The sequence below is a fragment of the Prenolepis imparis genome, unplaced genomic scaffold (assembly GCF_030444845.1).
Source record: "Prenolepis imparis isolate NDT839.2.m4 unplaced genomic scaffold, iyPreImpa1.0 SCAF_9, whole genome shotgun sequence".
In the NCBI taxonomy this organism is placed as follows: Eukaryota; Metazoa; Arthropoda; class Insecta; order Hymenoptera; family Formicidae; genus Prenolepis; species Prenolepis imparis.
Genome location: NW_028141167.1, coordinates 10,324,140 through 10,346,213, shown reverse-complemented (window position 1 = coordinate 10,346,213; position 22,074 = coordinate 10,324,140). Strand labels below are relative to the sequence as shown.

General features: G+C 40.3%; 1 protein-coding gene across 7 annotated transcripts in view; it reads right to left on the bottom strand.

Moving 5' to 3' along the window:
- Nucleotides 1-2,114: 2,114 nt before the first annotated feature.
- Tlk (Tousled-like kinase) overlaps nucleotides 2,115-22,074 on the bottom strand; it is a 43,305-nt gene continuing 23,345 nt past the window's right edge. For 2 of the 7 annotated variants that reach the window (XM_083047310.1, XM_083047313.1), the window contains 13 exons: nucleotides 7,683-7,773; nucleotides 7,211-7,473; nucleotides 6,887-7,120; nucleotides 5,567-5,659; nucleotides 4,891-5,352; nucleotides 4,605-4,808; nucleotides 4,389-4,480; nucleotides 4,116-4,263; nucleotides 3,929-4,040; nucleotides 3,676-3,814; nucleotides 3,474-3,585; nucleotides 3,271-3,378; nucleotides 2,115-3,183 (listed from right to left, as the gene is read on the bottom strand). In XM_083047310.1, the coding sequence (XP_082903436.1) occupies nucleotides 2,971-3,183; nucleotides 3,271-3,378; nucleotides 3,474-3,585; nucleotides 3,676-3,814; nucleotides 3,929-4,040; nucleotides 4,116-4,263; nucleotides 4,389-4,480; nucleotides 4,605-4,808; nucleotides 4,891-5,352; nucleotides 5,567-5,659; nucleotides 6,887-7,120; nucleotides 7,211-7,473; nucleotides 7,683-7,773 (2,271 nt within the window). In that variant the 3' untranslated portion in view covers nucleotides 2,115-2,970. Of the gene's footprint in view, nucleotides 3,184-3,270; nucleotides 3,379-3,473; nucleotides 3,586-3,675; nucleotides 3,815-3,928; nucleotides 4,041-4,115; nucleotides 4,264-4,388; nucleotides 4,481-4,604; nucleotides 4,809-4,890; nucleotides 5,353-5,566; nucleotides 5,660-6,886; nucleotides 7,121-7,210; nucleotides 7,474-7,682; nucleotides 7,774-7,883; nucleotides 8,336-8,358; nucleotides 8,670-10,614; nucleotides 11,138-22,074 lie in introns of those variants that run through there. The other 5 variants (XM_083047317.1, XM_083047316.1, XM_083047312.1 and 2 more) reach the window with 5 other exon arrangements.

Below are 22,074 nucleotides of genomic sequence, written 5' to 3'. Positions count from 1 at the left end.
ATATTTAATTAATAAGTTTACTAACTTTTTTTTTAAATTATACACAAATACGTAAATTTATTGCTATAACATTTCATACACCATCCTCGACGCAATTCCACAGTGTTTCTTTTATTTAATTTTTTTATTTTATCTTTAGGAAGATCGTGACTATGCCGACACGCAGGGGCCGATTTAAAAAAAATCTATTATATTTGACAGTGTATAGGTCGTGATAATACCTTAAGCAATATTAAGGTATTTTTTTCTATTTATGCTCGCAGTGAAAATAATTGTAGATACGAAAAATTTCTCTCTCTCCCCTTTTCTACCTATCTTGAATGTGCATGCGATAGTCCATCAATTACCTTTTCCCATATGAAGATTCCTAAAGATATGTACAAATGTAAAATCCTTCCTGTCACAAAGTATACGAGCATCGAGTACCTTTATCATGGTAACAAAAAAAGATATTTGATATGGCATAAATATTCATCGAATTATACCTTTGGACAATAATTTTAAGGCCGGTTATAACAATTTCGAAAGATATACAAGTTCTATTAAATTCGAAGTTAAAACGATATAATTGTAAAGATATGCGAATGACAATTCTTCCATTTATTTTTACTATTTTAAACATTTGCTTTTCCTCTATCTCTCTCCTCGAGTCAACAAAAAATATTTTAAAAAATCTACGTCAGTTATCAGAGAAAAAAAATGTACATTGAGCAATGATGCAAATTATGCCATTTCGGAATTGTATCGTAGGAAATCGTCAATAGATAATATGCTTCGCTAAAGGAAAACAAAAAAAATGCATTCGCGACTGCGTGTCTTTTTCACGAGAAGTAGGATGAGGGATGTGGGAACGGTTGGCATTTTTTCCTTCTTTTTTTTTCTCTTTTTGTCAAAATTGAAGCGGCGGATCTAAGTAGTAGTAGTAGACTCTCTGTTCAGACTTGTAATTGTATTCTCCTCTCTCACCACACTTTTGCCAATCACATTGATGGTATTGAGCCGTCATCAATACCTGGTGCCCACGTTGTACCAACAACTGACGCAACACTTTTAACAACACACGCACTCACTCACTCTCAGTCTCTCTTTTTTTTCTCTCGTTCACTCTCAACGCATTACGTTTCTCCTTTTTCTCTTTTACTCCCAGAAGCTACGGCTCGTCGACGGACGCGACTATAATACAAAGCAAGGGCACTTGATAAAATAACTTAGTCTTCTATTTCATAATTATCTATATATAACATACATATATATAAAACAAATTACGAGTAAAGAAATAATGATCGGGTCGGTATAGCGTTTCGCGGCTCTCTTATCTTAAAAATTTGCTCTTTTCTTTTATTGTTTTCTTTTTTCAACTGTCGCCAGATTAGTTTATTATTAATGTCTCTAACCATTTGCGCGAAACTTGCTCTATACACACACATTTGGATCCGCTTTCTCTCTCTCTTTCCTTTTTTTCTCCCTCTTCCTGTTTCTTTTGAGAAAAAAGGGGGAGAAGAGAAAGGAGAGGAGACAAAAGAAAAGAGGAGGTAGAGTGAAGAAGGGAAAACATAACTTTTTCTTCGCTTCATACTGCAAATCTCGTCGCGGGGTTTTAAACCATACACGCGTGAAAACGTTTCTTTTTTTTTAAGTGATGGTGATAGTAGTGGACTACGATCCTATAATTTTTTCACTTTGGGAGCACATCGCGACTCTCTCTCTCTCTCTCTCTCTCTCTCTCTTTCTCTCTCTCTCTCACTCTCTTTCTCTCTGTCTTTCTCTCTACGCTCATTTCGCTCTTTCTATCGGACTATTCGTTCCGGCATTATAGATATAAAGCCCACTCTCTCGTTTCAGAATAGGAACAACCAATCAAATCTCCGTGTGTATCGTGTCGTGTTTATGTTTCGTGTATGGGCGTGAATGCGCGTGTATGTTAGTCGTTATTAGTCATGATACAGGTAATAATGTTAATATTCGAATAAAGTAACATGATACGCAGGCCGAGCATTCATGGAATGCTGGAAACCGGCGCCGGAGGTCATGCGAGGATAGAGCCACCACAGTTGTCTTCCCACTGTCAATGTTTGTCGTCGTCCTTTTTACACCATATATATATATTATGTCGGATTTATTAGTTTATATATATATATATATATATATATATATATAGTATAAATATATACACTCACACTAATTTTAACAATCCTCTAGCGTTCACTCATACACACTAAAACGTCAGGAGAGAGGAACGTTGTCTCCGTAAAAGCGATTGCTCCGATTGCTTTTTTCAATTTCTTCCTATTTTTTTCTCCTATTCTTCGTTGCTTTCTTTATTTCATCGACTTGATTTTGCTTCCACTCGGAAGAATTCTTATCGTTTTAGCCATTTTATTCGTAGTCTCTCTCTCACTCTCTCTCTCTCATACACTAATTTCCCCCCTCCCCCTTAATCTAAGCGTCACTTGTAACTCATAATGACATATCACATGTTATTTTCTCGTTCGCACGCTCGTTCGTTCTCTCTCGTTCTCTCGTTTCTTTTAAACACTATTATCAAGTCAGCGCACTGTTTGATACAAGGAACGATAATACAATTGAATATTTACGAACACAACATTGTTTTTTGTCATGCTGAATAATGTGGCGTGGCTTGTAGAAAGACGCAAGCTTCTGGACTTGCGGATGACCAGTCTCGCATCTCTCTTGCAATGTCCTATGTAGTCGATCCTGTAAGTATAGTTGTGACGGTGTGGTGATGGCGGTGGTAGTTATGGTAATAGTTGTAGTGGTGGTGATAGTGGTGGTGGTGGTGGTAGTAGTGGTTGGGTGGTAGTGACGGTGATAGTATCCGGTTTTAGTATTTACAATTGATTATAGTAATCGTTATTTTCCTAAGATGAGATGGTGTGCACAGTCCGAGCGCTCAAGATTTGGCATGTATTAGTATATATCGAGGATTTCATCCTTAGTTCTTCCTCTCCACTACGAACTGCTCGACGCGTTCATACCACTAAACATGCCGATATTGAACGAACTCTGTTGCTGCTGCTGTATTTGCTGCTGTTGCTGTTGCTGCTGGCTGTTCGCTTGGCGGCCATGTTTTGGCACTGGGGGTTGTAGGTATTCGTGTCTAGCTAATGTCAGTACGTCTATGCGCTCCTCCTTTCTATACGCTAGGCAACTTCTTATGAAACTCTGCAACAATAAATTGTTGCGTTGTAGAGCGACGTATTTTCATTCCTATAAGCATGAATTTACTTTAATTTAATTGCCAACGCTTACCTTCGCTTCGTTACTGACGGTCGGCTTATTCGCAAACTGAACTTCTGTGGCCTTCAATATCGTATTCTCCTCCAAAATGGTGGCTTGCGATTGATTATGACCGAAGGGCTGTGAAAATAATAGAAGATATTTGCATTTTTATTATACTTGCAAACGATAAACGACGAATTGCATATGCGATAAATCTGTATCACGATAAATACCTTTTTACCATATAGGCATTGGTAAAATATAACTCCTACACTCCAGACATCAACTTTGGACGATATTTTAGGAGGATTTTTGCCAATGACAAAACACTCAGGAGGTAGATACCTATGATACATATACAAGTTTGATAATTTCCAATAAGGCTTAATGCGAATATGATAAAATAATTTAGAAAAGTAGAGAAGAAGCACGTACCAATAAGTACCCGCTCCTTGGGATGTTAGATCCATTCCGTGATCTGGATTATAATTTTCCTCATCCATAACTTTACTTAAACCAAAGTCTGTGATTTTTATTTCGCCGCACACGTTGCCTTCGGTTAACAAAATGTTACCTGCAAACAAGAGCATCAAACAATGAGACTTTATTTGCTTGTCCACTCTAAAAACAAAAGTAAACTTTTTCAACAAATTTGTTCTCCATAAAAGCTTTAATATAAGAAGTTTACCTGGTTTTAGATCATAATGTATGACTGGGGGTTTTATTTCATTGAGGTACTTTAATGCCGATACGACTTGCATAACAATAGATCTCGCTTCTCTCTCGGGTATAGTCTTATGCTGGAATAAAAGATTTGAAAATAATAAATACACGCTTATACATCTTGCGTACAGTAATAATTAAATTATGCGTACCTGCTTAAGGTAAAAATCTAAATCATGGCCATCACAATATTCCAGAACAGTACAAAAGGAATTGGCATCAATTTCAAATACATCATATAATTTTACAACTCGTGGATGATCCAATGCCTTGTGTATATTATATTCTCGCAATGCATGCCTATTATAATAGAAAATAATAGATAAAAATATCCTTTTTAAAAAAACGTCTTTATTAAAGTGCTCTTTTATGTTATAAATTATTAACACAATTGTGACAAACAATGATAACTTGAGGATACTCACTTTATGTAATTAGCCTTCTTATCTTCTTTCCAGTCTTTATTTAATTGGTGCACCTTACAAGCCACGTACCGTTGCTCCTTTAAGTCAAATGCCTATACAAAGAAAAAAAATCCGCGCACGAGACGGAAAGAATAAATAAATTAAATATTCTAACACACTCTCTTGTACAGATTAATATAATTATTGAAATAAATAGATGGAAATTTGTTTCATCACCTTATGCACTTCGCTGAAACCGCCCTTCCCTAATAACATGAGCAAAAGGTAACGTTCATTCAAAACAGGATGGGAGTTGAATCTCGATTGGTCCTCGTTGTGAATACGCTTCAATTCTCTGATGTGTAGGTTCCGCTCCCTTTCGAGCTTCTCCATTTCTAATTGCAGATCCGCGTCTTCTTTCTTCAACGCGCTTTGTCTTAACTGTGTAGATAAATTATCATAAAGCTTGAGAATAAAAATCTTTGAATATCTTAAGAAAAGAATGATTGCGATCGCGATGTACCTTGAGTATTTCGTCAGCTTCATAATACTCCTGCCACGTATATGACCCAGGTACTGCATCCGGCTTCAAGAACGTCGCCTCAGTGCCGTTATGCAAGGAAGGTTGTGGTTGACTACGTTTCCTGCCAGTCTCGCTGTTCGACGGCCTCTTCTTGAGCAGCAGCTTCTTCTGCTTGTCGATTTCTTCCCGTTCGGTCGCTATTTCCTCTTGCCGCCGAGCAAGTTCGTGAAACGCGTAACCGTCGGTCCAGTTCTCTTGAAAAGTCGCGCCCACCCTTTGCGTCACAAATTGTCCCAACCTTAGTCTATTTTGCATACACTTCTGCCTAGCCTCCTTTTTTTCTATGTTTGATTTTTCTTTTAATAACTTCTTTACAACGTCTATACACTTATTTATATGTGATTTATGTTGGTCAATCACTTTTTGTTGATTAGCAATTTGATGCCTAAGTTCGTCCGTTGTCTGTAACAAAAGTAAACAAAAATATCTTTATATATAAATTCATTTTTCATAATGTTATCAAGACGATATAAAATTCGCCTATAACAGATGTTAGAAAGAGAAACAGAAAGAGCGAGAGAAAGAGATTACATGTTTCATATAATTTAAAGACGTAAAAGAGTAGTAGAATTTGAATAGATCAAAAATATATATATAAAATTACCATCATACTTACCCTATTTAATTCGTCAATTTTGTTGTTACGTAATTCTAAGTCTGAAGAGGCTTGAGTTTCGAATTCCTGTATCCTCTGGCAAGTAAGTTCTGTCTGAAATGCAATTTGTATAATTTTAGAATAAATAAAGCATATTACCATAACATCTGATACATTTGTCAGCATTGCTCGTAGTAAATACTGGATACCTTGTTGCACATAGAAAGAGCCTAATATATAAGAAACAATTTAACATGTCGTCAACAATTTATATCCAGCATATTTATTTGACATTTATTTAACTATCTGTTTAATTATATAACAATTTCTATATTTCACTACACACGTGACTTTTTTTTTATTATAGAAAATAAACTAGAGAGCAAAACTCAGGCAAACGCTGATAAAACTGAGGATCATACAGAGGCAGCAAGGAAAACACCAAAAATGTATGCATATATAAATGATGCTCGTGTAAACGCCAATTAATATACAACCCCAAAAGAATTCTTAATAGATTTTATATATTGAAACAATCAAAGAATATTGGATTCATTAGAACTCAAATGCAACGTTCAATGAATCCCAAGAACTAAATGTGCATATGGTAAAGTAATAAAATATGCCTTTAACGCTCGCTTTATGTCTTGAGTAACCAATAATTGAGTTTTTCGTTTTCGAAAAAACACTTTATTGGATTTTTAAAGACAAGTGTCTCATAACAAGAAAAAGTGACACTACAAGATAGCCTGTATTTGTACAATAACAAATGTATACAGTGCTACAGTTTGGCCAAAAATTAGCTGATTTCATTGCAAACATTTGACAAGAAATGCCCATCAACCATCATCAGGTTACATGTATAATTAGAATCTAATTAGATCTAATTAGAAGATTCTAATCTATTTGTGTAGTATTTCACAGATTACAAACAAAATGTAATATAATTGTAATGTTACAAAAATATAAAGAAAAAAGGTAAATTTTTGCAGCGATATCTTTCTGTTACTACCATCTAATGCTCTTATTATTTTGTTTTTGCACAAGTGATTGACTAAAGACAAACTTATAAAAGAATAATTATAAAAATCTTTAATTTGACAATTGTTTTATTTTAATCAGTGCACTTTAAGTTAAGAATAATAACGCAATGCTGCTTATTCCTTTCTTTATCTAGCTCAATGGTAAAACTGCCATATTTTGTTAATGTTAACAATAGGAAAGCTTTAGGAAATTAAAGCTTCCATATCCTTATAATAAATTGCTGATTGTGGTTGAGATACTAATACAAATGGGTTGTTTCTTATAAAATGCTTGCAGATATTACCGAATTTTGCTTACATTTGGGGTGTTAATCTTCGCTTGCCTGACCTGGCTTGTCCTATTGAGGTTGGTAGGCCTTACCTGCACCTGCTTGCTGACCATCGAACCCGCAGGTTGTGTCGAAGCTGGTGGTGGAGGCGGTGGAGGTTGAGGATGAGGTCTTGGTGGTTGCATCAACGAAGAGAATTCAGCCACCGAAGAATTAGGTGTCGTTACTTGTGGTGAAAGTAACTGTTGAGGCGATGGTGGATACTATTGACAAGAAAATACAAATGTTACGCATAAATTATAAAGCTGTTGCTGTCAAAAATATTCTATATTAACATTAATCTTGAATCTTACCATGGGATAACCCTGTTGAGGAGAGGGGCTCTTGGCACCACCATGCCGAATAGGACTATTACCCAGATGATGCTTTGGGAAATACTCATTGATCTTTTTATTATCAAGGGCCGCGACTGATCTAGCGCCCTTACTAGCTACAGAGCCACTTGGAACACCCCCACCTCCGTCATCAGCCTTACGTTTTCTTTTCCTCTCAGAAGTAGTCCTTGGTACTTTTTCCGGAGTGTTTGCATCCACCTCCTTATCACTATGCGATGAGCCTAATGATAATTATAGTTTCATTAGAAGTGTCAAATATCTTTAAACTTTAATATACAAATAATTGTAACACATCATTTCACAAGAGAGAGTTTGAAACATAACTTTATCCTTCAGACAAGTTGCCCAAAGGACCAGGTATTATGTACTGAGAAAGCCAAGATTATTCCGAATAAAATTTATATTATTCAAGAGAATGATTCTGACTTACCAGTGCTCATGTTCGAGTCTTGACTATGAACTGTCTGACCAGAGTTTACGGTTGTTTGGGGTGCCATCTGAATTTGTGACCCAGCAGACATCTGAAAGCAGAAGGCGTCGCGGCTGTAAGATATACCGCGAACACAAGTTGGCGAGAACAAGAACGGCCACAAGAGAAGAGAGGAGAGGAAAAAAAAATAATGCAACGAACCAAATAGCGATGGACTACAGTCACGAAGAGCGCCTGTGCGATTTGACCGTCATCGAGGGTACGGCACGTCGCCACCACATTGTAAAGACGTAAAGTCGTAGGACGAGGCGAACGACGACGAATCCGATCGCGAGAGATGGTAATGACAACGACGGGAGCGAAAATACGAGATACTGCCTCTTGACGGCGCGAGAAGAGAGGTTACGCTACGCGGACGGCGGAACCCGGCGTACGACGCTACCAGCTCGACGAGAATCGTACGTGTTGTTAAAAAGACACGATTTACACTCTAGAGAGGACACAAATCTGGAGGGATAGAGAAAGACTTATGAAGCAAACGAGAAAGGAAGGGATGAGGGGTGCCGGACGGAACAGAGCGGCGCGGAAGGAGTGTGCGAGGGAGAGAGAGAGAAAGAGCGTGTGTGGAGAGGAAGCGAGAGAAAGAGAAGAGAGAGAGAGATAGAAAGATTGACACCTTCCATGACGACTTATGGTGGAATCCCATAGTAATCGCCGTTCCAGGACCGATCGACGGTGTGTCAACGGTAAAGGAAATTTCGCGCACGGCCCTGCCGCAGGCGGCAGCGGCGTGCGAGAGGGAAACGTCCGAGATGTACGTTTAGAGACTTTAGAGTTAGAGGAATCACGACACACAAAATGGAGGACCTTAGAGCGGCGAGGTGGAGGAAGGGAGCGGAAGGGCGACGGAGGTTCCGTAGGGGCAACACGCGCGCGCGGGGGAGGAAGCGGGCGAGCGAGCGCGCTGACGAGGAGTGGGGAGGTTAGGGTAAGCGGGGTAGGGGGCAAGAACTTGACGGCGCACGGTCGGGAGAAGTGCATGAGCGTTCGACGGGGGGGGGGGAGAGAACCGCGAGGGGGCAGTCAGTTTTACTCACTACGTTGCGCCTCTGAACTCTCTACGGCTCGGGGCCGGCCTCGGCTTTTAACTGACTCTACTCTCTCAGCGTGTCGCGCATATTTTCGTACGCGGCATCCGCGGCCGCGAGAGGAGAGGAGAGGAGAGATATCGCGGCGGGGGCGCGCGCGCGCTACGACGCCTTCGATTAACAGCGTTGATAAGCGAAAGAAGAGAGCGACGACACGCTACGTCACTCCGGCCGGCCGCGGCGCGCGAATGTGACGTAGTCGGCCGCGCGCGCTGTCACTGGCGCTCGCTGTCAAACGTGGCGCGTCTATTCCCGCGTAGCGATAAATTACGCGCGCGTCTCTTTCTCTCGTTCCTGTTGCTGCTGCTGCTGTTGCACGACGACGCGATTCAAGAGGGGACTACCTGCTCGCATCAACGTAGTTTTTGCTGACCGTTTCGTCGCGAAATCGAAAGGAGGCCCAGGAAATGGACTCCGAAGAGAAAGTCATTAAGCAATCAAATGTAATTAGATATTACCGCACGATAATTGTAATTCTTGCTTTTTTTTTCTTCGAATCATAGGAATGTCGACAACACTCTAGAAAGGTTTCTTCTGTGTTCCTTTATTGTGTGTGTGTGTACAACATCGCGTGTTGAGGTTAGTAAGAATGGTGATCAGCTTTCCCTTTTCAATCGATTGATAAAAAATTTAATTTAATTTAATTAATATGATTATATTACGCTATTACGATATTATTATTAGATCTTTTCACGCGCGCCGACTTTGTAGCGCGATCTATTTAGAGATTGATGAGAGCTTTTATTTTTGTCTCGTGGGACTTTATATTTTATTATTTATTATTATGCTTATACCTCGATATAGACCAAAGGAAAGAGAAAGAGAGATTCGCGAAGAACAAATCTTTTGCGTAGAAGAGGAACGAATGTGTCAAAGTAATCCATATCCCAATAAATAAATGTCGCTTATTTAACCAATTATAACGAGAATTAATTTTCTTAAAGCAACCGAATCCCGTTTGACAAAAAATTAGAAGTTAATAGCTAATACTTATCTTATTTTTCATACTTTTACAATTTTATATACGAGTCGTGATCGTGAGACGACTTTAAAGAATAAATACTGCAATGTGTCTTATAATTAGTTTGGAAAGTCACATTAAATTAATTACGGAATATTGTAGATTATTAATCGCTTTTTCATCAAGAACGCATCGATTATCGCCATGACACTCGATGATGCGCTTGACGTTTGTCACGAAAAATAAAAAGACGCGACATTTATTTACGCCTTGCAAAGTTTACAGTTGCCAATTTATATGAGAAGAAACGATAAGATTAAAATAATAATTTGGGAGAAATCTAATCTCTCTGTATACAGTAAACACGCTTTATATATCCGTGTATATCTAATCTGACATTTCATATCGCGCGTCTCAGGCGTGTATAATTCGCGCCGTTTCGCAGGTAATCCTCGAGTCACGTGACCGGTAGTACATCGCGCCTCGACCTCGACTATGCGACAACGAGATGCTCGATCCCCGCGGATTCCTCGCGCATCGCGCACGAACAAATCCAACCGCGAGAGAGGACAGCAAACTTCCTTATCGATGGATCAGTGGCCGTGCCCGGAACTGGGCTAGAGGGCCGACAGAGAGAAGGAGAGAGACGGAGAGAGACGTAGACTCGAGCCTCTTCCTCTCTCTTTCTTTCTCTCTCGCTCCAGTTGTCAGTGCGATCCGCCGTCGAGACGGATGTGTGTATGTGTGATGTAAATATATGGAGGGTATATGGAGCGATTCGCGAAGAAGCTCGGAGAAGTGGTCGAAGAACGTAAATACGTACGTATTATACAAACCCGGTAAATCGGCACATGCAGGCTCTTTAACTACTACTGTGCACTTGTGCTACTCCGGCGACTAGTCCCCCGATACGGCCATATGACCCGCGAGATCGGTCCGTTCACGAACGAACCGTAAATCGAGAAACGTAGGAGACCGAGTAGTCGTAGCCAGCGCACGTTTGTACGTGTACATCTATACGAGAGAGGAGGATCTCTTCTTCCTCTCTCTTTCTCTCTTTCTCGCACGCGCGCGCCTCGTCGCACCAAGTCCGTTCACTTCGTTTCCTCCTGAATGCGTTCGTGAATGTTAACGTGCGGCTGGCGCGCCGGGTAAACAGCAGAGACGGTCGCATCAGCGGCAGGAGGCACGACGGCACGACAGCGCGGCGTCAATGGACACGTCGTTAAACGGCATCGCGCGTACGTACGCGGCCTTTCCTCGGACCCGGTTAGGACTGTTACGAGAGCCGCGAGCCAAAAACCCGGCGCGCGTGGACTCGCCTAATCGAAACGGAACTGGAACTGTCCGACCACTGTGTGCCGCCGCCGCCGCTCTCGCATACTACTACTACTACTACTACTACCTAGCCCCGAGGTTTCTGTCTCTCTCTTTCTCCATCCCCTCGTCCCTCCCGTTCCTCTTACTGCTCTTCGTCGTCTCCCTCGCTCCTCTCTATGTACGGCAAATGAGCAACGCGCGAGATTCCGAGATGCGGCAAAAGGTGCAACCTCCTCTCTTCCACTTCCCCCCCGCGGGGCCGCTATCACCCCGCATCTCACAACAGAGGCGGAGAAAGAGGGACACTTTGGTAGAATGCACAAGCGAACGAGAAAGGAAGAGAAAGAGAGTGAGGGGGGGAGAGGGGGCAGACGTTGGCGAGTTTGGATGGAGGAGAGAGGGATGGACGGCGGGATAAGATAGAAAGAGAACCGACGTGACTGACGGAGATAGGGTCCGCGGGGGGTGGTGCAGAGCAGCAGAACACAGGGTGCGGGGGTTTGAAGGAGAGGAGGGAATACGACGAGGGGGAGGCAGGAGGGAGGCATATGAGACATTCCTTCAGTGAACGGGTCGACCGAGTATGAGTGCAAGCGAGCCGGTAAAATCGATGTGGCGAAGTGTGGTTGTGCCGCTACAGCGTGCGAAGGGTGCTCTGCTCTGTTGTAATTCCCCTCCTGCCTCCTCCCCTCCGCCTTTCCCCGCTTCTTCGCTGCCGCCGCCATCCCCTTTCGTCTCCACCGGGATACGTTTCCCGTGTGTGATCCGCGGTTCCGCCTTGCGGCGTTACTTTGCGCCCTGGTGTTGTATCTCGAAGAGAAACAAGCAGTTTGGGTTGGCGAACGATTGCCTTTTTTTGCAGTTATGTTAATTTATTCCACGAGAAAAGAGTCTCTTTTTTTCTTTCTTTCTCTCTCTCTCTCTTTTTGCATGTAAATAGAGTTTTATAAAAAATGCAGTATCTTGCAAACTAGTCAGAAAGGAAGATTATGTCCGAAGTTACGATCGGTATCTAGGTGCTTTTGACAAAGTTTAGAATGTGTATTTATTATTAATATAATGACGAAGAAGTAACTTTTCAACAGATTCATAAACCGTACAAATCGTGCTTTTCTCGGAAACCCAATAGATTGAATGTGCTTCGGTTTGCGGATCAATGTGAAAGCAAATAGCGAGATAAACAACGTAACAGGTATTCACCGAAAGATAACGGTTCGAAATCTGACAAAGAAGATATAACACCGAGAAAGTTGGACTCTTTCTGAGTGTCGAATCTTTTTTCTCTATAAATAAAACAGATATGTTTTATATATATATCTATATAATCTGCAAAACATCAGAAAAGCAATAAAAAAGTTCTGCTTCTTTTTAATTGATTCATAAAGTTTCTCGGTTTCTCACTGTAGCTATACTGGATTATGTCAGCATAAAATTATGTATTTTTTGTAGTACTATATTCGAAATAAATCAGCATATTTTACAGATATTTACAGATCAATTAAATTATACAATTATTAATAATGCAATTAAAAAAGAAAATTTTTCGAGGAAGCGTCTCTTCACAGTGCTTGTTAAAGTTTTTTTATTATCTTACTTCGATAATCAAATGTCACTCGTTTTGACATGTGCAAAAATTATACATTATTTAGATGTATAATGATAGGAAAAGATTTGCACAATTTTTCTGACGTCATAATTAAATATAATTACAGCAAGAGAGACTTAAAAAAGCACATATATAGTATATATGTCAATATTATATTCTATTTTCTGAGCAGCACTAATGTAAGTAGTACTATATTAATTCACGTATTTTGTATCCAATCAAATGCATTTTGCCTATAGTATTACATAAGAATCTAGAAGATTATGCATTCGTAAACGTGTTGCTAAACAGAGGTACGTGTCATAAAAAAAAAGCTACGTACTCATTAAACGATTCAAGTTCTTTTCTCATGAATATCTGTACTCTAACTTATAGTAGCATTTTTTAACGATTTAACAAATCGTGTAAGTAGCGAAAATTTCAAAATTACGACATTCGTATTCGCATCTTCTCGAAAATGCACCTTGTCATGATTCCGCTCGTTACGTTCCTGTGAGATACATCGTGCCGACGCGTGCTTCGGCCTGTGCGAGGGCGTATTATAGCGAGAGAGATGCCAAAGACCGAACAGTGGAGGGGAAAAGGAAGAGGGGGAAGCAAACAGAGAGAGTGAGAGAGAGAGAGACAGAGGGAAAAGGAGGGGGTCGTACAAGAGGACGGAACACAGCAGAACGGACGAACATAACAGGTCGAACGACCGAGCGAGTCTGACCTAGGATGTACAGTGTATCAATGAAATTAACGATTTTATAATAAATTCGTACGAGGAAAATATCATGTAAATACTTGGAAACGAGTGAAATATGTGACGTGTGCAGTCGGATTTATATTTGTGTACGAAATTGTCAAACGAAAATAATAATCTCGCGGAATAGTGATTAAAATTAAGAGTATCGTTTCGCGGGTGAATGTTGAATTAAAGGGAGATTAATGAGAATTTCTCTGAATGGATATATAATTAAAAGGTGTCTATCTGGGTCGAATAAGAAACGTAATTTTTTTTTCTCTTACAAAAGTACCGTAAAAATCGGAGCGTTAAAAAAATTTCGATTATAGCCGAGCATGCTAGTTTCATTTAATTTCGCGTATAGTATTTCGTATTTTCGCGATAAGTGTTACATAACTAGTGATGAACTTTTCGATAAAACGCGTGACAGTATAATGTCACTAGTTCCTAAATAATGTCCCTATATTATTTGTATCGTGAGTCTCTGATCAGTGACGCGATATATTCACGACACTCGAGAGAAAGCAACGACGCCATTCACGCAAAAAGTAACCAATGATAACGCCATTTTAACGTCGTACAGTGTCCAAGTAAATCAGTGGATTGACTGTTTTCTCCAACATTTTATGATCATTTACAATGTTGCGACAATGACATTCGATTTTCGCGGCAATTTGCGCCGTGACGTTCGACATTACGTAGAGACATAAATAACACGTCAACGTCACGTGAAAACCAGTCTTAAAAATACTGCAAGTGATTGTAACAGAAATCTATATCATGCAGATAATAATATCTCTTACGCGATAAATTATCATAGCGATGTAATTAGAGCGAAAAATTAATTAAATTAAATATACATGTATAAAATAACATGTATTTAATTATCATAATTGAATTACCATCTCTTTATTTCATCTGTCTCATAAACAATGTAATATCCTGTTTGCTCGCAACGACCAGTTTTTTAATTAGATATTAAATCGAAAGGGAGTCGGAGAATTCCGTGAACAATCATCGCTTGTCATCCATCTGGCATTTAGTCCGTATCAATTCGCGAATAATAAATCTAGCAGTTCGATAAGCACGAGATGCGATTCGACATTAATATGACGAACTAATCCGCGCGAGCGATTGTCAGCGTGAAAAATTTGCGGCGAAGAACGGGTCGCCATTACACCGGCCGGTAGGTAGGTTTTCAACGACACAATTGCAAAGAGCGACAGAGTGGCACACAGGAATTTCTCTTTCCTACCCTCCCTTACCCCCTTTCGCAGCGTTTTTACACCGTTATCGATACGAGATATAGAGTCGAAGGGCAACCTGGCGTTTTGAAAGCAGCGAACGACAACGTCGTACCGTCGAAGAAAGAATTCCTCTCTTCCTTTTCGGAAGTCTGCTCGCTCTCGCGTCTCTGGAGCTGGGAGGAGAAGCCCCTTCTTGCCCTCCCCCTTCCTCTCCCCCTCAGGCACAAGTTCCATGGAAAATGAGCGCGATCGTTTCCGTATGATGGCGTTCACATCGGTGTGTCGAAGACAAATGTCGGGTGTGATTTCGCGAGTTTTATGCCACCGTGGCATATCCAGAGACATATAGAATCGACATACATAAAAATCAATATTACCCGTAGACTTGGAATTACTCGCATTAGATTATTAAAAGTGATTTTTTTGTGTCCGAATTTAAATGCTAAGATCAAAAATACTTCATCGCCTGTATCAATGTTTTTCTTACTTTAAATAGCAGTAAGAGATTACAATTATTATTATCCGATAAAATAAGAAATATGTGTGCGTGATTTGACATTTGAAATTATACTTGATAGCACAAGTCATTAGTGTACTTTCTTGGCTAATGGCAATGCCGATGTAACTTAACAAATCAATCATAGAATCCTTCGAATGATTGCAGTGTTCCGAGAATTCCATTCATTTAAAATTATCCAGAAAGTAAATTTGCGATTACAAAGTTATATATACTATCGAGTCAAGTTAAGGTATTGAGTAAAACGATCTTTAAGCTCAAATTAGAAATACGTAATAATTGTGTATTAAATCTTTACTGCTTATTTTTGTAATAAAATAAACACTGAAAATGATCATTTAAAATTGCACTTGTCTATATTCATGATCAATACGATTATAATAAATAAACAAGTTTGCTAATAATATTAAATGAATTGCAGAACAGTGTGTGAATCACCTATCGTTCGTAGAATAATTTAGAATGAAACCGTCTTTCAATAAAATAGATGACGTTTACGGTAGTCGAGCCGGCACATAATAATTATTCGGCGTGACGTATCGATCGATTAAACCTACTCGTCCCTTATTCGCTATTCGATATCGCGTATCTAGTTCATTGAAAAGATATTTTAAGAATCATCGTATTCTATAGAATTTCAGAATAATAGGGAGGAAGGAGATCCGGTAAGCAAAAAGTCATGGTGGCACGTGGAAAGGACACGTTTCGCAGAGCCGTTGCTTCGTTCGCGTTGCGACAAGAAACGACCGCGGCGACTCGAGTACGGCGCGGCCTCCTAGACCTTGCAATGCCGCCGCCACTCGATCGTAGAAAACACCGTCGGCGGCGGCGACAAGAGGCAAGACTGTCTGACGTGACGGCAACACAGCGCCCCTCCTTCCCTTTCTGTGGCTGGATCTCTCGCGCGCGGTCCTCCCCTTCCCCGCCTTCCATGTTCCCCCACCAATGAGCCCCCAATAGGTCGTACACTCATTAGCCCAGTCGCGCGCGACTCCTCCCCCCTCTCCCCTAGCCACGGCCCGCACGTTGCCGAGCGATCAGCTGATCGGCCACGCGGCGTTGCCTCGTTGTCTTGGCTTGCGCCGTGCGCGTCAGCCACGCGGTTTTCTGTGTACGTCGCTTCAGAGAGAGCCGGCTGACGGCGGAGAGGAGGTGCGCGCGCGAGCGCCCGCGCACGTTACACTCACGAGAGGTTAGGTTAGGTTAGGTGCAACCCGGCGCCCCATGTAAACGGCGCGGCGGCCGACACGGTGCAAGGACGCGTTCGCGGCCGGATTAAGCCATATTCACACGGCTTAGGCGCCGTCGTCTCGCGATGAATTAACATGGGACAAAAATAACATGGCTTTGTTTTACATTGCTAGTACTTTACACACTACGAATTTATGTTTTATTAATGTCGCATCTGTAAGATTTTCGTGACAAATTTTCTCCAAGCACATGGGAACACGGAGAAGAGCTACAGTATCTTCTACAGAGTTCATTACGCGTTTGTTAATTGATGGTGCTAGTAAACGGCCGGAGAGTAAGCGCGATAAAAATGCTTATTGTGAAAGTTACGACATAACCGAGCGGGCTAGTTGGCAGGTCAACGGCACGGCATAGCTTCTATTAGCAAAAGAATGTTTACGCGTAAAAATATGATCGACGAGATCTAAAAAAAACATTTATCGAGAATAAAGTTCCATCGGCCTTGAACGTCGATTTATCGACGTTCCTCTCTCATTTACTTCGTCTCGTATCTTTTCCTTATAGCATGTAATATCAGACATTTAAATCACAATATAATCAGCAATAATTTTTTGCATTCTCGATGTATTAACACGAGGCAAACTGTAGCGAAAAGATCGCGATACTTGTTCCTCGATCCAAATGTTTATAAATATTTCAAACTTGATTTCTAAATAAAAGTTTTTATAGAAATAATGAGAGACAAAAGTCTTAAATTATATAAACCGTCAATTAATTTTGTTTCGTTCTATATATATTTTAGTATCAACAACAGCAAAACTCTTACGTGGGATACGTAGCTTTTAATTCGGCAAAGCAAACGCGTTCGAGCAATAAATAGTTTCGTCGCGAGGAAACGATGCCTATTCTAAGAACAATAGCGACCGCTTTAATGATGATTTAACGGTGAGAACAAGGCCGTGCGAGACAGAGAGATCATCGAGGCGTCGTTCGCTTTCGTGCTGAAAATAAGGAGCGAGAGCGCGAAAAACGCAACACGCTCGAGTCGAGAGAAACAAAATATCAGCACTCCGAGATACTATCGTATCATCATAAGCATTCCTTACTTTGCGAGGCGACGAGGAGCGGGAGTCTACACCGAGAGCGACCGATTGTTGTGTACGGCAGAAAGTACGAAGATTGCCGATCGCCCGAGCATCCGAGCCTCGCCGACGATCACCGAAGATGGTTGGCACTAAGCGGGTGCGCGACGACGAGCACGCTCATTGTGAAAGTTACGACATAACCGCGCGGACTACTCCCGCAGGTCAACAACGTACGCGCGATACGATCTCTCCTTCTCTCTTTCTCGCGAGCGCGCGCGCATGTTCCTATCGCTGACGATACGCATTAAGCGAGACGTCGTAACGCAGATTTCTGCTCCGCACTTTAAGGCCAATTCACGCCACGCACGATTTAGACAAGAGATACCTTCACATAAGTTAAATAAAATATTCTTATATAATATTAATATATATATTAATATATATATTAAAATTAATATTATATATTATTAATAATTATTATAAATGAATATAATAAATAAATGAGTAAAATGTATTCGTAAATAAAGTCTTGACAATTTCAATCTGTCAAAATTCGCAGAATAAAAAGTAAATAAATGACAAGTGGAGATCGGATAAAATCTGCGACACATTCGTTTAGAAATCGGAGCATCCGGTTAGTCTCTAGTGTATCGTCGCATCGCTCTTTTGTATAACCGTGTTTAAAGCTCCCCCGTATAAGACGAAATCTCCGGCATCGTCTCCGTTCAACATTTTCATAACTCTTCAACGTTACACAATAGTGGTCGCATGACATAGCGAATGTTTGTCTCTCGTGTTCGTCGGCACAACACGATCTCTTAGGTGCCTGTTAATACTTTGTACCCAGAGACATTAAAGTGTCGCGTACTCTATTACGCTAAAGAATTTAAATTTTTTCCAACCCGAGACTCGTTCATCGACATTACAAAATTTAGTATCGGATAATTAAAAGTGTTAAAAGTTTTGTTTGTTGTTCTCGTATAGATGATCGTGTTTTAAAGATAAGGAAAAAGAAACGGAAAAATATTCTCTTACCATAGCTATACGTGTGCATGTGCTCCCGAGTATACATCGAGAATGAAAATACGCGAAACTTGCAAGACGCGGACAACTATTTCGAGACCGACTCTTATCGTCGCGTATTTTCCTGGAACGACTGAATTGCCGCTGACCGAGAGATAAGGCTTATCATCGCAGCGATGCAACATTGTCGAGCGCGTGTTGTTACTCGACCGCGCGGCTCAATGACAAGCAACACGTACTTATGCGCGATCTGCCGACACAAGTACGTGTTGCTTTTGCAAGAGACGCGAGGAGAGAGGACGTAGACCGCGAAGAAAGGCAGGATGGAATGGAAAAAAGAAGATACGATCTCTCGCATCTTTGATATACAATGCGTCCCCGAAATTTGCATGCGGTTAAAGTCTAAAACGAGCCTTCTCTCTTTCGCGAACGATACGATCCAAGAACATGACTTCTTCCATCATAAACATCGCTTTCAACCCGACTTCCGTGTTTCTTCCTATTCTTAATATTGTTTACTAGGTATAGAGCTATGTTCTCGTCGCCTATTCCAGCAAAATACAAAGTGACAAATCTCACCTAGCCGGCAGGACATCGTTTACGCGATTCGTCCGACTTGCGGAGCGTCGAAAATAACTTGCCGCAAATTCAATCTCGTAAGATTCGCACGTCTGCCGGCGGCGGGCAATATAACAATCAGGGTGGGGCTCGGCGATCACACGGACATCGGGCAAACACTTAACGTAGGTAGATCAGTAACGATCGAAAGCCGGCTCTAGTTCCTGCACGTGGCACTAGGTGGTCGCCGGGAGCTCCCCGCACAGGTGGACAGAAAAAAGCGGATACGCGCGCGGATGCTGTGTTGCGTCCCGACTTTATCCGCGGAGAGAAGCGCAAAGAGTCCTATTGTGTAATTGTGTTAGGTTCGTAAAAATCGATTAACATGTTAATATCGAGCGACAGAAATTACACGGACTTGTAAGACGTGCACGTGTAATAGAATGATGCAACGATGTTAGAGATTATATGTTTCCTTTAATAACAGCTTGCAATTTTGTTTCATGCAACTGCAGCGCGTTTATGACAAATAAATAGCGAGTTAAAATTGATGGCAAAATTACGTGTCGCGCAACTGACCTGTCATAGAGAGATATCTTATCATTTCGATCGTTGTTTGTGAACAAAACGACAGAAGCGAAGGAGTTAAACGATCACTCTTCTTGTTTTCCATTAAGTTTCGGTAAAATTATGAACGTCATAGTATTTGTTCGCATCACGAATCAAATTATTTCTATGCGTGAATGACCGAGAAATAGAAAGATATCTAGCGATAGAGATGGTCGTCGTTCGTTCTCTTTTCATGCGAGTAAGATAAACGAGAAAATAATGAATGGATGCACGAATCTAGCACGATCAGCACGATCAGCGGCTGGTTCTGAGCCGGTTTATAGTCTTACAGATCTCTGAACAGACCCAAGAGCATCGGTTCTTTAAATAGACTTTATTTATCACTGCGAATAATCCTCCATTTTCATTTCGTATGACTAATACTATCGAGCTTATTTTATACTTGCAGATTAATGTTAATATAATGCTCAAGTTACGCTATTAAGAAGGATTCGTAAAATATGTAATAGCGTCTCGATCGTCTCGACTTGAACCGTTCAGCGAACGCCACATAAGTCTTAAAATATTTGATGACATGTCTCTCTCTCTCTCTCTCATCCGGCGATACGTATCAATACGTATTAATACTTTCGTCATTAATATATAAAAGGTATAGTTAAGAGCGAGTAGATTTATTTAAGGAGATCATCGAGATTATATGTATATATAATTACTTGCCTCTAGAAATTTTCCACAAATTTTTCTCTCGTTCAGGTCTGATGGCGCCTAGACTTTAATATCGAATTAGTCACAAACCCGAAGAATTTAGACACGCCTTGTCATTTGTATCAGATTCGATTCTCTCTCCTCGCACAGATGATTAATCGCTTCGCGATATTTGTCAGATTGGAAAACGATAGACAATTTGCTTTCTCTCGCGGGAAACAAAAGTATAATTTCGTAATCACGTGCTCTCGGAAACTATCAAGATATGGCGACGACTTAAACCTAAATTTCATCCGTAACGGTTGGTAAAAGGACACCGGTCTCGTGCTGCGAATTTCTCTTTTCCTTGTGTGTCACGAATCCTGGCCACGTTACATCATCTTAACAGGCTATAGATTTTTTGCGCGCGTTAAAACTCGTCCTTTCTCTGTGCCACGACACGGTACAAATCAAACATTTTACTTTGTAAGACATGTAGCTTAGAAACGCGATAGAACCATTACTCACATTGTTAATTATTATGTAATTTCAATAATTCAATTTAATATATAATAAAATATATCCCTTTAATATTTCTAAATGTTATATAATTATTACGTAAAATGTCTTTGGTACTTTCTTTCGATTTTTCGGCAAATCTCTAGTCAATTTTTTATCACCCCTATTAAGCTGGCCCCACCACCAACGCCAAATAAAGTCGCACCTATCGATTAATTTAGTGCTAATTATGTGCTAATTTGTTGCCGTAGTCCGGATTTTGTCGCTCAAACCGTTTAGCAGGAATTAATGTTCAAAGTGGGGGGGCTGGCTTGACATTAAGCTAGCCCCCCCCATAGTGAAAAAAAAATCGCACCTATCAATTAATTTAGTGCTAATTATGTGCTAATTTGTTGCCGTAGTCCGGATTTTGTCGCTCAAACCGTTTAGCAGGAATTAACGTTTAAAGTGACATTAAGCTAGCCCCCCCCATAATGAAAAAAATATATAGAATGCTCCGCGCCGTGTCAAGTAAAAGTAACTCTAAAAATGTGTTGATCCTTCGTTTTTGGTATCAAAATAATCTACAGACAGTGTACTAACCAAATAAATGCAAAACTGAATTTGTTGCTCGATTTTAACTATCAAAACGCGACGCTTTGTCGCCACGGAACACATACGTCGCGCGGAAATATATCATAAAATTAATAAAAAAATTAGTTGCTCGGCTGTTTTTGGTATTAAGATGATCTACAAACAATATGCTAACTAAATAAATGCAAAACCGAATTTGTTGCTCGATTTAAACTATTTAATTAAAGACTTTGTCGCCGCGGAACATATATGTCGCGCGGAAAAATATCATAAAATTGATAAAAAAATTAGTTGCTCGGCTGTTTTTGGTATTAAAATGATCTACAAACAATGTACTAACTAAATAAATAAGAAATTGAATTTGTTGCTCGATTTAAACTAATTAAAAACGAGACTTTGTCGCCGCGGAACATAAGTCGCGCGAAAATATATAATTAAAATGATAAAATAATTTGTTGCTCGGCTGTTTTGGGTATAAATATATTCTACAAACAATAAACTAACTAAATAAATAAGAAATTGAATTTGTTGCTCGATTTAAACTATTTAAAAGCGAGACTTTGTCGCCGCGGAACATATAAGTCGCGCAAAATCTCGTTTTTAATTAGTTTAAATCGAGCAACAAATTCAATTTCTTATTTAATTAGTTAGTACATTGTCTGT